At 34.5% G+C, this 25119-nt stretch overlaps 1 protein-coding gene across 1 annotated transcript; it reads left to right on the forward strand.

Annotated features, from left to right (window-relative positions):
* Positions 1–12016: 12016 nt before the first annotated feature.
* Positions 12017–17652, forward strand: LOC120091918 (outer envelope pore protein 16-3, chloroplastic/mitochondrial). Its single transcript, XM_039050087.1, has 3 exons — positions 12017–12154; positions 12703–13071; positions 17232–17652. The coding sequence occupies exons 2-3, from the start codon at positions 12741–12743 to the stop codon at positions 17375–17377; spliced, it is 477 nt and encodes a 158-aa protein (XP_038906015.1). The 5' UTR covers positions 12017–12154; positions 12703–12740; the 3' UTR covers positions 17378–17652.
* The last annotated feature ends 7467 nt before the right edge of the window (positions 17653–25119 follow it).

Raw genomic sequence — 25119 nt, forward strand, 5'->3', positions numbered from 1 at the left:
GATATGAGTAATGCCAAAAGAATTAATTAACACTTATTTTATTCATTAAACAATGTGCATCTTTACAAAATAGCGAGACTTTGGAGAATTAGGACGCCAATCCCAACAATCTTCTACTTGTCCTAATGACTCGGAAGGCTAATGTACAATACAATAAAAATGTACAATATACAATAAACAAGGGCATATCCCAGTATCATCTCCCACTTTCCCTAGACAAAATGCCACATGTCCCACAGATCCAGACTCTCTAGGTGACCCTCGAACACTTTAACTGTGAAGGCCTTTGTAAAGGGATCAACAATGTTGTGCTCCGATGCGATCTTCGTGACTATCACATCACCGCGATGCACAATCTCCCTGATTATGTGATATTTCCATTCTATGTACTTACCCTTACGATGAGTCTGAGGCTGCTTCGAATTTGCACAGCCTCGCTTGTATCACAATAAAGAGTGATCGACAAATCCATATTTGGAACAATCAAATTGGAAAGGAACTTCCTCAGCCAAATAGCCTCTTTAGCTGCTTCACAAGCCGCTACGTATTCGGCTTCCATAGTGGAGTCCGCAATGCATCCTTGCTTGATGCTTCACTAGACTACAACCCTTCCATTCAGAGTAAACACTGACCCCGATGTCCATTTACGAGAATCTCTATCGGTCTGAAAGTCGGAGTTCGTGTATCCTGTAAGGATCAGATCCTTATCTCCATAACACAAAACATGTAGTCCCTCGTTCTTCGAAGGTACATGAGGATCGTCTTGACCGGTCGTCCAGTGATTAAATCTTGGATTGGACTGATACCGACTGATAATCCCTACTGCATAGAAAATGTCAGGTCTGGTACACAACATTGCATACATCAAGCTTCCTATAGCAGAAGCATAGGGAATCCGTCTCATCTCCTCAATGCCTTGAGGTGTCTTAGGACATTGATCCTTAGACAGAACGATTCCATGCCTGAAGAGTAATAAACACCTCTTGGAATCCTGCATCTTGTACCTGATCAACATTTGATCAATGTACGATGCCTGAGACAGGGATAATCGTTTGTTCTTGCAATCCCGAATAATCTAGATCCCGAGAACATACTGTGCCTCACCCAAATCTTTCATTTGGAACTGAGTAGCTAACCAACTCTTAATGTCAGTTAGATACCCTACATCATTCCCAATGAGTAGGATATCATCCACATACAGTACCAGGAAAGCTACTAAGTTGTTGATGATCTTCTTGTAAATACAAGACTTATCAACATTCTGGTCAAAGCCAAACGGCTTGACAGTAATGTCAAATCCGATGTTCCAAGATCTAGATGCTTGTTTCAGCCCATAAATAGACCTATTAAGCTTGCAAACTCTTTGCTCTTGATCTGGAACTACGAACCCCTCTGATTGAGTCATATAGATGGTCTCCACAAGATTACCATTAAGAAAGGCAGTCTTGACATCCATTTTCCATATTTCATAATCATAAAATGTGGCTATGGATAGAAGTATCCTGATAGACTTCAACAAGACAACAGGTGAGAAAGTTTTCTCATAGTCAACTCCCTCAACCTAGGTATAACCCTTTGCCACGAGTCTAACCTTAAAGATTTGCACCTTTCCATCTACACCTCGCTTTCGCTTAAAGATCCATTTACACCCAATAGGTCTTACCCCATTAGGTGCATCAACAAGCTCCCAGACGTTATTGAAGTACATAGACTCCATTTCCTGGTTCATGGCCTTAACCCATTTATCTTTGTTAACATCCTCCTTTGATTTCTTAAAAGACAACGAATCCTCAACCCCATCATTCGTAATGACGTTTTGGGCTTCAGTCAAACCCATGTAGTGATCCGGTGGGTTCATAACTGATGCGTTATTTTATGAGGTGGAATTATGGATGAAATACGGTGATGGAATGCGTTAAGCAATCAAGATTTCTCAGTGGAATCCAAGTATAAACCCCACTGAGTTTCCTGGTAAGTCCAGGGTCGAATTCAAGGACTTAGAAAAATAATATACGGTGGTAATTTTTCAGGAAACTTTGCGGTAACCGGTAACTTAAATAGTTGTTTGATGTTGTTGGTTGTGGTGATAAAAATAAAAAATGCAGCGGAGTTTCGAAGAGAGTTGATAAAACGGAAGATACGATGAGTATGCGGTGAACGGGTTGAGAAGGGTTTGGCTAACACTTCATAGGATGCGTTCATGTTATACGACCATGCAACACACAAACAATAGTAAACCATCTCTCGATGTGAATGCTACGGCTTCCAAGGCTAGAACGCATGCGATATATGCGATGAGTCTATAGGACCTCCACATAAGCCTCTATTCTTATTCATGCGATGACAAGAAGAAACACACACAAATAAGGGGACCACATAATATCATAATCTATCTCTAGGGTGCATGCGATGCATGTTGGCAAACAGAGTTTATCTCTAAGTCCCTATCTCTTGTTTATCCAGTTCCATCTTGCTCTTTCGAGTCTAGATTCTAACCTAGCTCTCTCAAGTCTTAGGTTTTTTCTTTAGACACTCTCTCGAGTAGCTCTAAAGGGTTGTTGGGTACAACATAAAACAAGATAATCGCAAACAATAAAAATCCTAGGTCATGTTAGCTTAGTTCTTCTCAACCCATTCGACAAGTTTAGCTACTCATGCATGCTAAGAGAGTGAACAGATGTAGAATAAGAACTTCCATTGTATAAATATAAATTTGAAGTACAAAATAACAATGCAAGAAGAGAATAAAGAGACTGGTTGCAATCTCTTGCTTCCCAGGCTTTTACACTGTCTTTTTTACTCGTGTTCAAAAGATAATCTCGCTCTTGCGAGATTCGGCCCGCTCTTTGCTTTCTACGCCTCCGGGTTCTCTCTCGAGTTGCCGTGAGCGATCTTCCGGCATCTCAGCTCTTCTCTTGCTCTGACTTTTTAAGAATAAAAGAAAACTATGGACAGGCTAAACTATGAACAAAATCTTGCTGAATTGCTGAACCAGCTGAACTGAACCCCTTTTCTAAAGGATGCCTTCGGTATTTATAGACCTTCGAGGTTAAAGTGGCTTCTCGCTTATGGTTGCACATATGGGATGACTTTAATTCTCTGACTGATGTGCCAAATATTTGTCACCAAAAAGCTGAGTATACTTGTTTTCATTAGTGGCTTGTCAACTTAATTCAGATTCGACCGTCATCAGCTTTCTGTCCCATCGTGGTTAATTATGCCTTTCACCTAGATGCGCCCACCAAGTTGTACTGACTCTATGCGATAATTCTTCTTGAGAAAATGTTTGCGAGCACAAATCATCGTAGAGCCTTGCGGTAATGCTGTGCTCGGCCATTGATTTCTTTGATCTCGCTTTCCGCCTTGCATCAACGCATATTCTGCATAAAATACAAGAATTAATTGTTCTTATGCGATGAACGCATGCGACCACAATATTATGAACTTAATGCTTTTTGGACGCAATCTAACATATTTTATCAACGCAATCCTTCATTGTTTAATAACTTAGCACTGTAATGACGTGCATTTCTACTCGTTAATAATAACCCTTCCACTACATTGAGGCAGTCTCAACTCTTGAGCTGGTTGACTAGACATTCTGACCTCAACAACTCTTGTTGATCTGTCGACCTATTCAACATCTCTTGTTGAACCCTCAACAGTCTAGGTCTCAATAGAGATCTCACGTAAAATGAGCTTACTTCGTGGCTTATGATCCCTCATGTGATCTTCTTCCAAGAAGATAGCATTTTTGAAAACAAACACTTTGTTCTCACTCGGATCATAGAAGTATCATCCTCTCGTTTCCTTGGGGTAGCCTCCAAAGAGGTAAACCTTCGAACGCGGTTCCAATTTCTTTGGGTTAGTCGCTAGCACATGTGCCAGACTTCCCCAAATCCTGAAGTGGCGTAAACTACCTTTACGGCTTCTCCATAACTCAAAAGGTGTTTCAGAAATACTTTTTGAGGGAACGTTGTTAAGGATATAACATGTAGTCTGCACTGCATAACCCCTAAACGAGTCTGAAAGATGAGCATAACTCATCATAGATCGAACCATGTCCAACAAGGTTCTGTTTCTTCTTTCAGATACACAATTCTATTGAGGTGTACTAGGGGCCGAGAATTCAGACACAATCCCATGTTCTATCATATAGTTCTAGAATTAAAGTCCATATACTCTCCACCATGGTCAGATTGTAGTGTTTTTATCTTCTTATCTAACAAGTTTTCAACTTCAGCCTTATACTCCTTGAACTTGTCAAGGGCTTTAGACTTACGTTGCATTAGGAAAAGATACCCAAACCTTGAATAATCATCTATAAAAGAGATGAAATATTCATACCCTCCTTTAGCTCTAACATTTATCGGATCATAGAGGTCTGAATGTACAAGCTCCAAGGCTTCCTCGGCTCTGTAACCTTTTCCAGTAAAAGGTTGTTTGGTCATCTTGCCTTTGAGGCATGATTCACATACCGATAAGGAGTTTTCTTCTAAACTCTTTAGAAGTTCATTTTGCACCAACTTCTCAACCCTATTGAGGTTGATGTGACCTAACCTTAGATGCCAAAGATGGGCGTTTTCCTTTGGAGAAACCTTTGGTCTTTTAGCTATTGTTTCCGTACTGAATATTTCAGTGTTAAACAAGGTTTTTATGACTAATGACCTTAGTACATATAAGTTATTTTCCATTGAACCATAACCAATCTCTATTCCATTCTTGAAAATAAATACTTTATTTTCAGAAAAGGAGACGACATAGTTTTGTTCAATGAGACAAGAAACTGAGATCAAGTTTCTTTTAATATGAAGAACTACAAAAACATTATCCAGTAATAGATAACATTTCTTGTCAACAAATAACTTCAGCCTGCCTATAACAATAACTGAAACAACCTCACCAGTTCCGACTCGAAGAGTCATCTCTCCCTGTGGCAACGTTTGCCAGGAACTGAATCCTTGTAAGAGAAACTGACATGATTGGTAGCACCTGAATCAAGGATCAGGCAGAATCATCATTCTCTACCAGACATGTCTCCAAGACCAATAAATCATATTTATTGTCTTGTCTCCTCTTTTGGAGAGTAGTGGGATGGAGGTCGTTTTCCACGAAATTCGTTTCACACGATTCTTTCCACCATATATAATCAGTCATTTTTAAAAGCTTTAAACGGAAATACTAATGAGTTTCTGAAAGGAAAAACACATTGATCTACGTTAGGTTTTAAGCAAATACTCGTTGTAAAACAAAACAACATCCAATAAGATTTTATCAAAACTAACATGAACACCGTGTGACATCTAGTTTCGCAATGACGCTTCAAATGCTTAGGACAAAAGCTGCCGAAGGAAGGTCAATTATCCTTCCTCTAAATTGATAAGTTCTCAACCAGTCATTAATACTAGAATAAATCTTGCTCCTATAACGACAAGTCATCATTGATTTGACCAAGAGATCATTAACTTAATTAACAATCTCCCATAAGTGTGACCTGCCATTTTAAGCCCTAGAGGTCCGTCCCAAAAGGCCAATCCGAAGGGAAAAATTTGGTTGGGGTAAAACCTAAAGCGATCCTATCCATTTTTGGAGTTCACCTTGATATCGACCAACTGCACAAAACCCATTCGAAAGAGGACTCTCCAAAGGCGACACGAAGGCATACAGAATGATCTCACGGTGTGAACCAATGACAGAGACCATAGGACGTGTTGACACACACCCTTCACCCACTTACTATAAACACTCTCTCTGTTCACTTTGATATTGACTCATGCAAACACCATCTGAAGGGGGATGCATCCTGGGCACCACGAGGCCAAACATGAATCTCACGATGGGAACATAGAAGAAGAAACGTGAGTGGAATCATTGACATATCTGATATGCCTCTTCCTCTATTGAGTATTTTATAACCTAAGGTTTAGTTTACTTAGAAAAAACACGACTAATGATTTTAAGTAAGTGACTTTTGGGTTTGCTCAAGAGTAACTTTTATCTTGGATAGTGAAACAACTTTTGATCATCGTCCATTAAACTCTTTAACGAAATTTTTGACCAAAATGTCGCATGCTTGTTGAAAATCTATCTAATTCACTTTTCCAGGTAGGTTCCCCAGGTAGGGGTGTTATGTTTCCGTCAACTTAAGAACCCCAGCCTAGCCAGAATCCGCCTTAGACAAAAGGTCCGTTATAGATAGGTTCACAACAAATTTAATCTTTTATTTAACTAATTTAATCCTATTAAACTAATTTTAAAAGACTAATCTAGGTTACTAAACTCTTTAGAACCACTTGACTTTAGGTCTATCTCAGTCCAATTTTAAAACCCTTTTAAAAACTTGAGTTCACCCTAAGTTCGCATGCAACTCTGAATTATTGATTTTAGGTTTAATTTCCTTTATAACACTTATAAACGGAAACAACCATCACAATACAAAGCTAATACATGCAAGGCATTCATAACGCCTATAAACAGCCTATATGTCATGCTCAATGCATTGTCCATTCATTGCTACTTCTTTTATATAACACTTATACAAAACGGTAATGAAAACAAGCAAAACATGCTTCCATTCACCCTTAGATTATAACATTTATAATAAAAGGATGATGCATGATAATGCTCACTACATGTAAAATATAACTCTTATATTTCATGATGCATGCCCATGCTTTCAAGTAATTTTTTCATGCTCGATTATAACAATTATAATACATGATGCATGATAATTGCACAACCTAAGGTGAGTTTTAACTATATGACAAACACTTTGGCATATAAGTACCATACATCACATGTATAAACAATACAAGTTGATGAACATAGTAAAATTGCCTGAAAAACACAAAAATAAAGCCAACTATTACAAAGACAAGGAGTCTCTGGTTCAAACAAGCGAACTGGGTCTTAAACCGTTTGGGCAAAGCATTGCTTCTCCAACCATCGTGTACTAAGCACCCCGCGATCGGTCACAGGATCCGCGGTCAGTCAAACCCATGTAGCAATCCGGTGGGCCTATAACCCACAGGTCACAGGATCAAAACCTGTCTCTGATACCAATTGAAGAAAATCATATTCGACATTTCCATGAGCAATGGAAGAAAGATTATTCCAAATCACAATCATAAATGAACAATACATTTACAGTCGACTTCAAACAAGCGGTTATACAATTCATACAGAAATTACAGCATGAAAAACTCAAATGCACAAAGGGAAAAACTGTACGAACAATTGCAGATGTGTCTTCACACTCTTTTGTGCACGACCACTTGGACAACAACAACTTCAAATGCTCGATCTATACGATCGCAACACCGAACACGAACACCGCACTCGTCCTCAACGATCACCTTAGTCATGAACTCCTCTGCAATAGCGCGAACTCCTTCGCATCACCACGAACGGCCTCCACAGAACCTCGATGGTGTCGAGTTGAGTCTGACACCACCAACAAGGCTACCTTGGTATTCTCGGTGTGAGAATCCAGAGGGTGGACTCTGTTCGGACTTGGAATGAGGCAGATGAAGGAGGAAATACCGATTGTGTACACAACTAGGCAAGTGAAAGATGGTGGAGACCTATCGTATAGGTCGATGCCTAATCGTTTAAATAAAGCTATGCGATCGTCTAGCAAAAGCTATGCGATCGTTTAGCTCGGTCTGTCGCGTATAAACTCTACACGATCGTTTACTTAGGGCAAGCGATCGTTTAGTAAAACTATACGATTGTTTGGTAAATACTGTACGATAATTAAGCTCGCCACTGTACGATCATTTAGGTTGCCCTAGCCGTCGTTTAGTATATCCATATTTACTTGACGACTACGTGAGTTTCTTTTTCGTGAGAGAGAAAACTCAAAAACCTTTTTACGAAAACTTTTCAACAGTTTGTAAATCATACTAAAATTAGGAAAACCATTTTCCTTTTAAGCTCGCGGTTACCATGAATCCAATAACCACCCACTCATTTGGTTATTTAAAGAAAAAGAATTAATTATCTAATAAGTAATATTATTATAAATATAAATGATAACCAACTTATCATACTATATTTATAACCTATAGTTTGAATATTTCATCTTATGAAACATATAAACCATAGTTCTTTTTCTATTCCATGGTACTTAATGCAAATCTCATTTACATCAATCCTCCACTAGATGTATCTTATACATCATACCAATTATATCACATATAATCAAAATCTCTTGTCAATTTGAACATTTCAAATTAACACCAAAAACTAATCCTCAACTGAATCCATTGAGCTACCAAGAGGACCTTATGGACCTATAGCTCGAAGCTCCAATGGTACGTGAATAACTGACTAAACTCTTTAGTCACGGGATCCACCATCCGTTAACTGCCAGACACTCCACTAAAGACTGATAGTTGAACTCTCCTTACCACAGATATATTATGTGTCCATCTTAACCAATCAGCAGTGCGACAACCCTTCACAGATCGTTCGTAAGTACAGTTGAGCCAATAACCATTATGGCCCTGTAGTTACATCTGTCTCCTTAAGTACCATTGATCCCTCTAATGAACATAAGTCATAGTTCTACTATGGCTGAGTCTTCCCTTCCAAAGAGAAGCTGTGGCCACTATGTTCAAGTCCCGATATCAACTCTTAAGGGAGCAATCTCTCTTCTTATCCCTGTTTCGGGAAATGAGTGAATTCCATTTTGTGGATTGAGTTCCCAACTCTTAGATCAGACAAATTCCCAAAAAGGTAGGCATGTTGAGTTGGCAATCTGGTCACTTTTACCTATACTAATCAAAAGATCACCCTCAAAGGCTCCAAAAACACTCAGGATTGAGGTCATGTCACCTATAGTCGTTTAGGTGAGATGCAAGTCTCTAGTATCAACGGTGTTATATACAGAGTCTAATCATCTCGTGGTCTAGGTCTTATACAAACTCTTTGTATAGCACACCCCCGCTCATATGTCTCCACATGAATGGTCAGGATCTACCATCTGTAGTAGTTTATAATACTTGCAAACCTCTACAAAGTGGGCCGTATTCGTAGCGTTACCAGGATCAGATATCCCACTTTAGTCCTTATACTACAGACCTTTTTAGATTTTCACTTAAGGCATAATCAACTTGTATATCACATATACATGCTTAAGTTCATATAAGATAATCAAGGAGCTTTGTTTATTAGATATGAGTAAATGTCAGAATTAGATAACACTTATTTATTCATTAAATAACATGCATCTTTACAAAACAATGAGACTCCGGGAGAATTAAGACACCAATCCCAACACATAGACCATTAGAGGGTCCATTATATGATGACATTGTCATAAGACCTCACGACTGTTTGAATGACGATGATATAAAGGTTGGTTAAATTTTCTTATCGTTTATGATTATATAAACAATCGTTTATTATTATATAAATGATCATTTATTAGCTAAAGGATCGTTATGATTAGCTAAATGATCGTTTAGGAATAGTTAAACGATCGTTTAGGACTATCTAAACGATCATTTAACAATGCATAAATGATCTTTAGCTTATCCTAAAGGATTATTTATCACTCAGACATTTTAAAAAATACACAGCAGATACTGAACCAACAACTTCATTTCATTCAGTTTTTGGGTAATGCGTTCATGTTGATGATTAAAGACATCACTCAACTAATGGATAATAATTGTCAAGTTCATTAAATCTTTGCAAACTTCCAATATTTCCCCTTTCAAGACCTTATAAGACTTTGAATGCTTATTGCTTCCCGAGGACTTAGATTGCTTTTCTGAAGAATCATGCCTTTTTTTCCCTTATGAACATTAGTCGGGTCGGTCATGCATTCACGAGGTCGTACATTTGGCTATGATGAATGCTCAATCACAGGCTTCTCCTCCACAAACGGACGTGATGACTAAGGGGGATCATACTCATGAGTATATTCATTAAATAGTTCATGACCCTCAGACTTCTTATGATGACCAACATGGGTATCGTGGGAGTGTTGATCAGTGTTGTTCTCATTAAGTCTTATTTGGCAGTCTGCTTGCATCAGATCCACCACTCCTAGTCGATTTTCCTTGTACCTCAACTCATCCGCTGTTGGTATAAGTCTCGATGTAACAATAGTCTACATGTGAATGATGTAAACAAGTCGATACATATCAAATACACAAGTAGTTACTAAACGATCGCCCACATATTTCTAAACGCTCGCTTAGACAAATTTCAGCGATTGTTTAGATAATTTCTAAACGATCATTTAGATTTGCTAAGCGATCGTTTAAATAATTTCTAAATGATTATTTAGATTAATGTGAGAGATCGTTTAGAATTATGTGGGCAAGTGTTTAGTGTGATTACAATATGGGCGATCATTTAGTAAACTATAAGCGATCGTTTAAAAACTCTAATAGATGCTTACTTTTCTAGGTTGGAATACATTTCTATCCAACAACTTATACGATGGAGTCTGAGACCATGTCCACCTAAGAATTCGTGGTATTGCCTTCTTGCTCACTTTATTGGCTCTAAACTTACTAGATATTGATAGTGTTTCGTAAGCCCAAGCCTACAATATGGAAGAAATATATACATAAATAACAAACCAATTAAAATTATATTGAATTAAATTGGAATAGCAAGTACGTACCTGAAATGCAAGTACAAATCCCTTTATACAGTAGTATGTGACGTGTTTGGGATTTGCTGCTTTTTTTATATCGTGTGACTCTTTCTTCCCGCGTAAAATGCACTTCATGTTATTCAACAAATGTTGGAATAAGACAATCGACCTGTCATAATGTCTAAAGACTTTGGTGTCATCGACGATCCCAAATATCTTATCATGGAATTGTGTTTTCTTGTGTTTTCCCATCATCACAAATTCTATTTACAATGCCAATGCAACCTTTATGACATATTCATCGTTTGTAAATCTATATTTTTCAAAAGCAGTCTCAACATCCTTACAAAGTTTTTCCTTCTTCTCATTTGGGTCCTTTGGTTCAAACAGTAGATGTCGTAGTCTCTCACCACTTATATCTCTTTCAATTGTTTCCTCGGTCGGTCGCAACCCAGTTATCAGATTAAAATCATCTTAGGTGAATGTAACATTCTTTCCCAGTATGTTGAAACTTATATATTCGGGTTCTCATCACTAACCTCCCTTAACACAAAATGGTGGAATAGTTGCTCATTAAACACAAGGTCCACGTCCAACAGTGGACCAAAATAGGTTTTCCTAAACATAAACATATGCTCTGTGGTAAGTTTCTTCTTAATCAGGTTATTCATTTTGTAGACCATGCAAGAGAAGGTAGCAGAGAAATATTTCTCAGTAGGGAGCCATCTTAGTAAACTATAACAAACATATACATTTGCAATAATAAATAGAATATCGTGCAATAAAACCTAAACGATCGCTTACTAAAACCTAAATGATAGCTTACCAAATCCCAAACGATTGTTTAACCTAAGTTGAGCGATTGATTGGCCTAAGTTGGGCGATTGTTTAACCTAAGTTGGAGATCTCTTAACCTAAGTTGGACGATTGTTTAACCTACGTTGGGTAATCAATTTCGTTAAACTAACCATTTTGATATGGCTGAACGAAAAAATCAACATGCATTGAAGGAAACGAGTAAGATACCTTTCAAATCACGAGAACGCTGGTGAAAAATGTGTAGAAAGTGACCGATAAGCAGTGAAGAACTGTTCGAAGATGACATTGAAGGCAAAGGAGAGTTGAGAGAAAACTGAGAGCAAAAAATAAAAGTATGAGAGAAATGTGAACGATCCCTTAGTTTTAGTTTGCCACCTATTTAAGTGCCACCTGAGTTGTATTAAAAGTGGAGGTAAAAATAGTATTTCACATGACAAGAAGGTCAAACATAGACAAGTTTTTAGAAAGATGTCATCTATAGTTGGTTTTTAAGTTTTTTTGTGAAATTTTTCGGGGTATTTGACAATTGACAGAGATTAACCTTGTATTTTAACTTTGCCATATACATGGACGGGGGTAGTATAGTAATTACGAATCCATCTGGGAATGGGGTTGTAACGGCGTCAGATTGAGTAAGACGAGTTGAAGAGAAGCTCTTCTTCTCGAGCCGGTTTAAGAACTTCAGTCTCCTCTTTCCAGCGAGCTTCATCATCGAAAGGGGTATGTGTTTCTCTCTTCAATCCAATCCTTCTTGTTCTACTGTTCATCGATTTACTAATTTGCAATACTTTTCGACCTACGATTATCGCATTCGATGTAATTGTTAACGCATTTCGTCTAGGTTTTACCCCTCTGGGTTTGCTTTGATCTGCCTCCCATTTTATCGCTGAAGTTCATTTTCATGTTTCTCTTGATGAGGGAATAGAGAAATTGAATATTTATCTGCAGTTGTAGCGGATATCGTTTGGGGCTTCCGGCTTGATCTGAACTTATTCATTTGGTTTAATTTTCGAATTGTTCGTTATCTAGCGGGTTACTGGTTCGAATTGACGATGTTAGATTGCTCGACTCTTTTTGCTGTTTCATTAGCATATTTGCATCTAGCTGCTTGTATTTCACAGGATATTAGAAATTCTCCGTGGTTTTTTTGTCCATTTTTTCTTTTTTCTGCTGAGATAACGAATTAATTTACTGTTAATGTAAATGATTTTATTATGGGATAGTTTGAAACGTTTAGGTCTGAGTCTTTGTTTCTTTTCTTTCTGCAGCTTTGGTCATCACGTAAACTTGAAGGGAAAAACAACTCATGGATGCTTCAGAGCGTAGGTACTTGGAGGATGATGATACGTCATTAATGAAAACGATTAAAGGTGCAACTACAGGATTTGTTGCTGGGACAATTTTTGGGACAATTGCTGCCACTTGGTATGATGTGCCCCGTGTTGAGAGGAATGTTGCTCTGCCTGGGCTTGTGAGGACATTGAAAATGATGGGAAACTATGGAATGACATTTGCTGCTATTGGAGGGGTATACATTGGCGTTGAGCAGCTTGTGCAGAATTATAGAATGAAGAGAGACTTCATTAATGGAGCTGTTGGTGGGTTTGCAGCTGGAGCATCTGTTCTTGGATATAAAGGTTCGACTTTCTACTCTTCCTAGATCTAGATGCAGTTGCAGTTTGAATTCTTTCATTAGCAAATGTGAAGTTGTTTTCGAAGTGTTGTTTCTTCTTTCTCTGCTTTCATCTCCTGGAGGATGGGATGAAGTTTTAATTTATGAATGTGGAGAGATTTTTTGTCTAACTGCAGTTTATGTGGCATATTTACACCTGTGGATGGGTGATAAATGCAACCTCAAATTGATGCATGTTTGAGTTTATAAATACTAATTCCAAAAACTTAACACCATTTGTCATCTGATTCACTCATTGTCGTGTTCCATCTAACCTTTTTGGTTTTCTTACTCCACCTTTTTATGAATGGTGCACTGTAGGGGGATTGAAAATATGTTTCTTAAGCTCAGCTAATTAGGAGTCTTTTCAACTGTGATTTTTGCATCCTTTTGGTGTTCTCTTTCTAATCCTGATTATGATTTTGTGCATATTTTGGCTAATTAGGAGTCTTTTCTATAAACCCTTTGGTCTAGTGGGGATATCTCATCTCCCTTTTTATATGACTTTGTTGCTGTCGATATATTCCTTGTTTCTTATAGGAAAGAATACACAAATTGTGAAAGACCACTGCTATTCTGCAGTTCAATACTGACATGGTTACAAACTAAGCAAATGGAAGTAGCACTATGGCATAACTGTGTGAAACTGATACCGTTACTCTCAAGACTTTAAAAGGCTTTGAACCCTCCCAACTAACGTTTCATTCCAGTGCAAAGATAATATCTACTTACTGCAGCCCCCTTTACATCTATATTGACATCTAACTACCATACCATTTGCAACAGAAATATAGAAAATGACCAAAAAGTCCTTGCTCTAATGATGTTGCATTGTCAAAATGAAACCTCTTACTTGTCCTCTTTCCCTCGAATGTAAGTGATGTGGGTGTGTGACATGAAGACACGAGGAAAGAGGAGGAAAACCAAAAAAAAAAAAAAAAAAAAACGTGGAGAGGAGAGGGAGAGAGAGCTATTGTGTCTTCTTCCTTCCACCCTTTTCTCAATTTTCTTTGTTTTTTCCTGGTTATTTTTTCTTCTCAGAAATCTGTTTATGTCTGATTTCCTTTCCACCTTTAGTTTGGCCTCTGGTTTGCCACCCTTTTATCTTGCTTTTTTGTTTTGTTTTGTTTGTTTGTTTGTTTTTATTAGAAATTTGGAGGAAATAAAAGGTTTATTTTCTTAGATGATCTACTACCCCTTAGTTTTTTTGTTAAATTATTGAGTATTATGTTATGTAAGTTTATCATCAACGAATTTAAATTATCACTAATAGTCCGGGACTAAACTGAAAATTGTTGAAACATAAGGGACTGAATTAAAAATTTAGATAGCAAAGCAAGCATAAGTAGTCAAGAAAATTGTAGAAACATTTTGGAGCTTTATTCATAGAGGTTTGGATGAACTGGAATTTTTAAGATCAGATGGTATTCTCACTCTTTGAAATGAAGATAAGGTGAAGGTAAATACGATGGAAAATTTTCAAGAAGCCTTTTCTATTTCTGTGAAAATAATGTTGCAGGATAGGAAATAATGTTGGGTGTCTAAATTTTGAAGATAACAGCATTCAAGAAGAGATTTTGCATATTTTCAGCGAGCACTACGACAAGAATAATGAAGTACTGTTCATTCTCGAGATTTTTCAATCTCGAATGTTCATGGGAAGTGGAAACTCTTGCTCACCTATTCCTCCATTGTTCTTTTGCAAGACAGTGCCGGTTCCTTTTGTTTAAAGTTTTTGACCTCTCTATTTGCTTAGCTTACCCAAGTTGATTATGGGTTCCGGAGGTTCTTGGTGGATGGTGTTTGAAAGGAAAGGCTAAGGTATTTTGGAGGTTGGGTCTTGTGTGATTATGTGGGGTATTTGGCAGGAACATATTGAAAGAATGTTTGACGATAAGTCTAATGATATCTTTATTGTTTGGAACTTTGTCCAGCTCACCGCTTGTTGGTGTTGTCACAGTTATAGCTAATTCTTTTGTACCCCCCTTGCATGATCCTTCAAGATTGGAAGATGTTTTGTAAATAGCTGCTTTGGGAGGGGAATTTCTCCTTGGCCCCTAGGATGTCTTTCTAATGCATGTTTCCAGGTTTCTTATAAAAAGGAATACTCATTCTTGAGGTTTTAATTGGCATCCTATTTGAATTGAGGGTAGTAAATGATATATTGAAGATATTCCAAGACTTTTTGGGAGAGTCACCTCATTTTTTTTGGTCTTATTAAGAGCAAAGCGCTGAAAAAGGGAAGGACTAACCAAGCTATCTACCAAGTCGTTGCTTTAAGGTCTTGGCTAAGAGATTAAACTGTCTGTTGCTTACAAAATGTCAGCAAGTCCGAATGCTTATACGAAAGGACTGCAGATAAATGATTATATTCTTGTTCAGAATGAAAAAATGTAGGATTATATAAATTGGAAAAAGTGGGGATGGATTCTTAAGTCTAGTCGATTGGGAAGTTTTGCTAATGGCGTTTAAAAGAAAAGGCTTGGGATGAGATGGATAAAGTGGACTAGAAACAAATTCTTGGATCGTGTGATAGCAAACACTAGCTCCCACTTATGGAATACAACTTTATATATATATAATTTTTTTTTGTTTAATTTAATTTAATTTAATTAATTTATTATTTAAACGGAGGATCAAGAGGGTGGTTGAGGGCTAGATTCAAAACAAGGAGATGCTCTTTCTCATTTTCCATTTGTCTTGGTTGGAAATGTGTTGAGTAGGTTGATTGAACATAGTATTCACGGGGTCTTCTTGAATATTTTTTTCTTGGGAAGAAGGAGCAGTTTCACAAATTCAATTTATCAGTACTTCTATGCAAAGATGATAGGAAAATATTAGATCATTTATTCAAGGTACTTGAATTTTTTATATTTATGCGAATCAAAAAATAAATGCGAAAGACCTCAGGTTGTGGTCTATAATATTTCTTTGCTGAAGTGAGGAATTCTGCGAAGAGACTGGGGTGCAAGCATGTACCTTGTCAGTCTCTTACTCGGGGATTCCCTTGGGCAATAAATCCATAAGGCTAGAGTTTTGGAAGCTCTGGAAGGAAAAATGGAAGCTTTACCTTTCTAATGGGTGAGATTCTCTTTGTCAAGCAGTTCTTGCCACCTTACCTACCTACCTATAATTTCATGTCATGTTTTCCTATGCTTAGGGAAGTGGTGGTAAGTTTTGGAAAGAAAGTTAAAGGAATTTTTATGGGGATGGTAATTCAGATAGGAAGCTTAGCCATCTTGTAAACTGTAATGTGATGTCTTTTCCTATCGATTGTGGTGGGTTAGGGCTATTTGAGATTGAAAAATGAACTTTTATCGCAAATGGGTACGACACTTTTTCGATGAATCAAATCAGTTTTCGCATAAAGTGATCTCTAGCAGTCGTAGAAGCCTAGGAAAAAAGGGGGAGAATAGTCGTATCCAGATGTCATTCCACGTCTCCCACCTAAATATGGAACCAAAGACTGCAGGACATCTCTATACCTGGTGATACACCTACTTATCCTTCCCATTCTTGCTAGCAGCATTTTTTTTGCCATAGTGCATTGTTTTCTAAAGGAGCCACGAAATGCATATCGTTAAGAATGAATCGTTTCACTTAGCTATATTCATGAAGCCAGGACCCTCGTGTTCCAAAGAGTGAGAGATAGGACACTACTTTATTAATAGACAACCTCCATCCTAGTGTGCACCTCCCTAAAGGATCCCCTCTCATGTGTGTATCAAAGCTTCTACCAACTGGAGCCTTAAAGACACTAATAATTAGTCTGCACATTAGCAACAACCCCTTAGGCAGGGGAGAGCCATAAGTTTAGCTGGACCTCACATCACTCTGTGATAATCCCGACCTAATCCTGGCGTAGCTGAATGAATGAAATTCGTATCCACACTGTAAATTTCTCCGAAGAGGTGGAATTGCCCAATATGGATACAGTTTGTTTGTTATATACTTGTACTTATCACAATAATCCCTATCAACACATGGTTGTAAAGTGAAGTGGCATTCTCATCTTTCTGATCCATTTCTTTAGGATGTGGCTATAATCTGTTTTTTTCATGTCTCTAATAAGTTAACTTACTCTGAAAAGTGGTTAGGTTAAATGTTGCTGTTGTTTTGTTTCAGGAAAAAGCATTTCAACAGCCATATCTGCTGGAGCTGCTTTGGCAGTTACTTCTGCAGTAATTGATGTTGGTGGTCAGACCACAAGAATTGACAATGGCAAGGAGTACTATCCCTACACCACCAAGAAAAGATCCCACATTGAGTAGCATTAGTAAACTTTGCAGCATATTGGAAGAGAAGAAATTGGTTGGCTTTCTCTTTTGGTTTTCCAGAGATGTAATTATACTCTCAGTTTCTCTTTGAGTGAGCTTAACAGGGAGATGGTTGTATGAATAAAAGGTACTGTCAATTTGTTTGACTTGTTTTTGGTTAGTTTTGGGCTTACCACCATTGATATAAGTTGGAAGCTTTTTACTAGCAATTTGGGATATGAATATCAAAGTGGTTGGGAGAAATTGTCAATGGTACTCTGTTTTTCCTTTTCAGGGCTTTTTTTTTAAAAAAAAAAAAATATTTTAATCTCAATTTAAGTCCTACCTGGCTACCTATGAAGTTAGCATATGGCCAAATATTATTGTCACCTCACCATTTGTTTTGTCAACATCTTCTGTTTGGTGATATAATATGGGTTGCTTTTAAGTTTTAAGGTCAACAATGTAGCTAAAAGGAAGGGCTGAAATATCTATGGTTATTTTATCCTTTAGAGTAGAAGAAATGAAGCATAAAAAAAAAAGGCTATTCTAATTAGTCAAGGGAGTAGAGTCAATAACTTTAGGTAAAGAAAGAATTGAAGAAGGCTGCAACAAAACGACTTTTCGTTGGCCTATGCTAATACGTGCACCTTGTGTCAGTGTAGTCCTGTCTATGTTTTCTTCTTCTTCTTTTTTTTCTCTTTGGGGTAATATATATATATATATATATATATATATTTTGTATTATTGTTTCCTGAAGAACCTTGTTCAATCCTGTCTCTTATACACATCTAGATGTGTATAAGAGACTTGTATTATTGTTTCCTGAAGAACCTTGTTCAATCTTTCATTGTATTGCATGAATTTAAACCATACTTTTATTTTCTTTTAAGAGACAAATAGAACAAAGTCATAACTAAAGAGACGACATGTTACAAGACACACAAGATATAGTAGCATCCAACTATGGAAGGTGGTTTTAAGCTAAATCATGAGTAACAAAATTACTACTTCGAAGACTAAAAGAAAATCCCAAAATGAGTCTTTAAAGGTAGGAAAGTTAACATACCATCAATAAGGACTAATGGTTTCGAACTTCAAATAAATTTCAGAGGATGCAAAAATCTATCTGTGACTCAAAATAGAAAAATCTTAGTTTGAGCCACTAGAAGGATACTGTCAAATGAGCAACAACCTCTTAGTGAGTTCCACAGAATCAATAAACTTCCAGAACTGTTTGCATTTAAATCATATTTCACCCTTAGGTTGCAAATATAGCTCCAAAGTCCATCAATCTCATACTTATGTTGCTCTCTAATGCTAAAGGCATTGAAACTTTAGTTGTCACATTACTTAAGCATTTAATATTACTCTCTCTCTTCCCTGCCTAGCTTAACACAACAGATTAAAAGTTTGTTATAACCCTAAAAAGGATAAGTGGTAAAAAGTGAAAAAAAAAATGATGGAAATAGTTTTTCCTTGCTAGCATCTCTCTAAAGATAAAACACAAAAAGAGAGAGAATATGAAGTTGTGGTCCATATATCTCTAAAGAAACAAAGAAACCAAATTCTATAACTTTCATAGAGAAATTGGAGGACGTGTAAAAAGAAGGCTTACATGAAATATCACTCATCTTGTGCTAAAAAAGGCACATATCTCTCTTACTTTAATCAATAAATGTACTTGATAATAAGATTAAACTCACATAAGCTTACACTTTGTGGTATATTAGAGTAAGAAGTCCTATATTCAAAGTTGGGTAATGTTTTTTTCTTTCAAATTAATACTGTGATATTCACTTAGGAGGCATTTGGTCCACTAAGTAGAGTTAACAAATCTAGGGTGGGTTAATATATTGGAGTTAGTAAGTTTGTATTTGGAGTGTAAAGTAGTAGGGATGTTCATGGATTTGATTGAAAGACTTTTTAGACCCAATCCAATTCTTCGGGTTGTAAATTTCTTCAACCAAAATAACCCTTATTAAAAAATGAACCCAACTCAACCCAACCATGAAATATTTGGGTTGGGTTGGTTCCGATTAATCGGGTCATTTGTTTAAAATTTTGTTCTAAAAAGCACATGTAAATATGTAAAAAACTTATTTAATTATTTTCATACATTGAATTAAGATTAACAACTCAATTTCAATTTATATAGTGAAAATTTTCTTTTCTAAAGTGCAAAGAAACTATTTTAAGAGTTGTTGAAAAATAAATTATTAAAAAAAATATTAGAATTAGATAAAATTAAAATCAATATATGTATAAATAGTTGTGTTATATGTAATAAAAAAATATATTTTAAAGTTAATAATAAATTTGGGTTGGTTTGGGTTATATTAGGTAAACCCATGAACCAACCCAACCCATAACATTTTCATTTATTTGAACCCAATCCAGCCCAAATGAGTTGATAACCCAACCCTAAACGGCACGAATTGGGTTGGGTTGATCGCTTTTTTCAGGTTATCGGATTTTTTGAACATCCATATAAAGTAATAAAGATTGAATTTTTCGATAATTGTGTAAAGTAGATTAAGAAAGTAATATGAAGTTACTTGGTAAATGCGAAAAGTAGAAATAAAGAGGAACAAGAAGTTCCTTGATAAATATAAAAAAAAATTTAAAAATAGAAAGATGAAGTTACTCGATAAATATGCAAGTTCAGTGCTGTTTAGTATTGAAGTTAGGTTATTTACACCAACTTAATAAGTGGTGGGTCAAACGATCCCTTAGTGTTTTTTTTTTTAGATTGTTTCTAAAACCCAAACGGAAGGTGAGAAAAAGAATATTAAAGTATTGATTAAAAAAAAATTAATTTATCCCTATGTATTAGCTTTACAACTTTAATATTTAGAATTAGAAATAGCATGTGGTGATTAGATTTTAGTGCAAATCTTTATTTATGAATATATATATTTTTTTATGTAGGGTTACATGAGATTTGAAAAGTAAAGTGATGCTAAAAGAGATATCTTTATGGTCAAATGGTTATGTGGATACAAGTACACTAGGTATTTTTAGGTAGTTCAATCCTACATTTATAAATGAAACATTTTGTTGTACCATTTTTTGGTAGCTGCTTTTATTTCTTTATTGAACAAATATAATATGGTTGTTGATTTGGAGACATATCTTATTAACTTACAAAGCCATCCAATAGGTATATAAAAAGGCCAATTTAAGGATAATAATTAGTGAATATTGAATAATTAATAATCCTTTATTCATAGGGGTATCTTTCTTAAAGGATAAACTCAATTACAACTTAAATAATTAGTACTTTAAAAGGTGATCTATTAAAAAAAAAATGAAGAAAAGTGCTATCTTGGATGATTAAGTGACAGAGAAAAGGGGCATTGTTATTTCAAATGTTTTTTTTTTTAATAATAAAGTTAGCTATAAGCACAATTGAACAATTGAACTTTTGTTTAGCTATTGTGCATGGGGGTTCCAATTTTTTAAAAATGTTAATAAATTAAAGATCTATAAACAAAAATATGAATATTTAAGTACTTAACAATCTTTTTCTAAGTTTCAAAGATATTTTAGAAAATACTATAGAACGTTCAAGAACCTTCTAGAAGCTATCGTGAAAATTTAAGGATAAAACTTGTAGTTTAACCCAAATTTAATTAAATCATTATATATAAAAAAAGGGTTTAATAGAGAGCACAAGTGTCATAATATTATTGTTTTAATAATATACTAAGACGTGTGTGATGTGACATGCCATAAAAAATAAACAAACTTTTCTACTAAGTTGGTAATTGGTTTTTTATTTGGTCGTCATTGTCGTCAAACGAAGTCCACAACTTTAATTAAGTAGGTTAATGAAACAATAATGTAGGGATGCAATAAATTTTTTGTTAACATTTTTGGCAATTTTATTTTGGTAGAATTGGATATATTGAGAGTAAAGTTAAAGGTAATAATAAAAAAAAAAAAAAATTAAGAACCATCCAAATCGAGAATTACACTAAGAATATAACACAACCGATTTATTTATTTACCTTCGTTTTAAGAGGATAGAGATTCAAATCCTCCAAATATAGTTGAACTGAAAGAAGAATTCAAACAGATATATTTCTATCTATTTAGTCTCGCATTAATTTATGTCTTGAATTTGAACTCTATTGAATCTAACACTTTTTCCATTGCTTACATTAAGGCAATATAAAAATTGTGTTTGGCAAAATTTGGATGTTGACAACATCCATGTTAGGGTGCCAAAGTTTTGTTTTGTTAGACTTTATTACTTTTATGCCCAAAACTAACAAAGATTTTCATTTGTGTGAAGTTAATTCCAATGATGTTGACTAGATCTTATTTATATTTATATATATACAAGTCCCCATACTACATCTTTTTAAGCCAACTTTAACTTTCGATAGTTTGGTTTACATTTCATTTAGGGGTGTTCATCGGTTTGTAAATTCTTCGACCCAAATCATTTTTATAAAAAAAATGAACCCAACCCAACTCAAGCATGAAATATTTGGATTGAGTTGGTTTGGATTAATCGGATAATTTATTTAAAATTTTGTTCTAAAAAAAAGCAAAACGTAAATATATAAAAATCCAATTTAATTATTTTCATATATTAAATTAAGAATAACAACTCAACTTCAATTTATATAGTGAAAATTTTCTTTCTAAAGTGCAAAGAAATTACTCTTAAGAGTTGTTGAAAAATAAATTATTCAAAAAATATTGAAATTAAATAAAATTAAAATCTATCTATCTATCTATCTATCTATCTATATATATATATATTTAAAGTTAATAATAAATTCGGGTTGGTTCATGTTGGTTTGGATTATATTAGGTAAACTCATGAACCAAGTCAATCCATAAAATTTTCATTTATTTGAACCCAACCCAACCCAGTTATAACCTAACCCAAACCACATGGTTAGGTTGATCGATTTTTTCGGATCATCAGATTTTTTGAATACCCCTAATTCCATGGTAGCCTAAACAAAGATTATACTACAATAAACATAACATAGTATTACATAATCTATTCGCAAATAAGATCTATAATTTAAAGAAAGAACATCACACAAAAGTTTGACAGCCACAACACAAGATAGATTAAATATTGTTTAAAATACTCTAGCTAACAACATAATTACCAAACATAGTTTTCAAACCCATATGAACAAATTTGACAATTTAACCATAATTCTTTGACCTAAAAACCATAAAAACATATAAAATCCCTTCCTTTTTCCTTCCAAAGTGTCAAAATCTTGAAATCAAAAGGGTAACTTCTCTTCTAAGGAATGTATATATACATACATATAGATATATATGAACCAATATACATAAACCCTAATATCACCTCTACCATGGGATTCTTCTTCTTTTTTCTTGGCCAAAGGAATAATTGGGTTTCTTCAAAAGCACTATATCTAACCAAAGCTTTATTCTTTACATTTTGTTGTGTTTCAAAAAAGAGAGCCATCTCTCTTTCAATGGAATATGTGTTATATATATGGAGTTGTGCTTGGTTCTGATGCTTTGGATGCCACCCCACTACTTTTTCTTCTGCCATATAATATATGTTTCTTTTTTCTTTTTCCTTTTTTTGCCATTTTATCCTTCTATAATATAAAGTCATTGAGTTTATGCAATTTATCCATGCAACTTGACTTGCTTGGTTAGTTTACCCTAGAATAGTATTGGTTTCTAATTACTCTTATATCATACCTAAGAGACCTAATTTTAATTTTAGTTAATAAATAAGGATGAAAAAATCCTTGAACATGTCGATATATTCGTAAATCGAAAGGTTTGATATCAATGTTGAATATCCATTGATATCTTCAACATCTTTAAATGCTCGTAAAATATAAGAATGTCATCTCTCTTGTCCAATATTAATATGATTGTTAATAATAATATTCGTTACTTAATTTTGGAGTCAAAATAATTTAATTATTAACATAAATAGATTTTACAAATTTCGTGACTTATAAAAATATTTAACGATATCAATATTTTAATCCTTGTTTATAAGTTGTAACTAATCAACTTTATAGAGTAGTTTCATGCATCTTTTAACATCCATATTGTTCACATCTAATGAAGAAATAATCCTCCATAATTATTGATAATACATTATTTTATTTTATTTTCACGATAAATTAACCATATACATAAAAAGAGTGTTAATTACTTGGAGCTGTCTCTATGGTAGATTAAACTAGAATTTTTACATATGATTCTCTCTAGAAAGGTAAAATTTTTTGGCCTACTGATGCTTTTGATCACTACTTTTCTTGAAATTTTCTTTTAAAACCTTTTTTCTTCCATCCCTTGCTCTTACTCCGTTTTTTGGGTAAAATATTGGATGTGCAAAAAAAAAAAAAAAAAAAAAAAAAAGAAAAAGTCTTTTAGAAAAGGGAAGACAAAAATAATACATTAAAAATATTGGAAAGTTACTTCTAGGATCATTCACTCTCATGACAAAATTTACCTACATATGTCTATATATTTACATATCTACTCATATAAATGTACGTTTAGTAGGTAAAAATGGTTGGCCATTTATGTAAAAACATCTTAGTATATGTTTGGCAACAAAATCCACAATAAATATTGAAGTTATCTATCTACCTTGAAAAGTACCATTTTCAGTCTTATCTTTTGGGCTAACATGTAAAAAATTCCACAATAAATTTGTGGTCAACTATCCAAATCCTTGAGTTAGCCACTTAAATACATTTTAGAATTTTCTAAATGCTTTTTTTAATTTAATTTAATTTTTTTTAGATGAATAGGAATGCAAAATTTAAACTTCAATCTCTTGTTGAGAGGTATGCACATGTTAACAACTAATTGTGTTATGTTCAAGTTGACATACTAATTTGATTAATTAATTTTGAGCCAAAAAATACAGTAAATGATCTCTCATTCTCAACCTTCTATTTTTCTTTTATTTTATTATATCTTATTCTAGTATGAATTGTGCAACAAATATATATTGGCATAGTATCTAACCTTTCAAAATATTGATTCTCTCTATGTCATTTTTAATATATTTTAAAGACGTTCTTGAATTGAGTTGAGCTTACTTTATTATTAATTTAGGTTAACAATTCTATAATTCATTCGATAAGAAATTATTTGTAAAAATTTGAACTATTAAATGTATTGAAGAGAATTTGTAAAAATATCTCGTATTCAATTGAGAGCATGCACGTAACTCTTTTCTTCGTATACTTTATGCCAAAAATGCAATTTCTCAATCAAACTTTTTTTTTTCTAGACATCTCTATTTAAATGAAGGTTGATACAACCCCTCTTACCAAATTAATATGCTAACACTTAGACCTAAATATTATCTCTTTTTTATTTTATAGGCTTAAATCATATTTCAATCCACTACTTTTAGCTTTGTCTCTATTTCTTTAAAGGTGAACGTTTCAATGAACTTATTTATTTTTATCACAATATATTAACTAAAAACAAGAATCAATAAATTGTTTGAAATATTGTCAAACATATGTATTAAAGAGTTCTTAGTATGTATAGAATCTATATTAGGATTTCACATGTAACATATATGAATGAAAAATTAAAAGGGAAGAAAATTAAAATAAACCTTTTGGGACGTTTGGGACAAGGGTTATCATCAAAATATAATAATCACTTCTTGCTATAGTAAAAACTATTTCAAAACACTTATTTGCTAAGGTATTTACTATTTACTATAGTTTTACTATTTTACATTCATCATTTTTTTTATT

Source organism: Benincasa hispida, chromosome 11 (assembly GCF_009727055.1).
Source record: "Benincasa hispida cultivar B227 chromosome 11, ASM972705v1, whole genome shotgun sequence".
Classification (NCBI taxonomy): domain Eukaryota; kingdom Viridiplantae; phylum Streptophyta; class Magnoliopsida; order Cucurbitales; family Cucurbitaceae; genus Benincasa; species Benincasa hispida.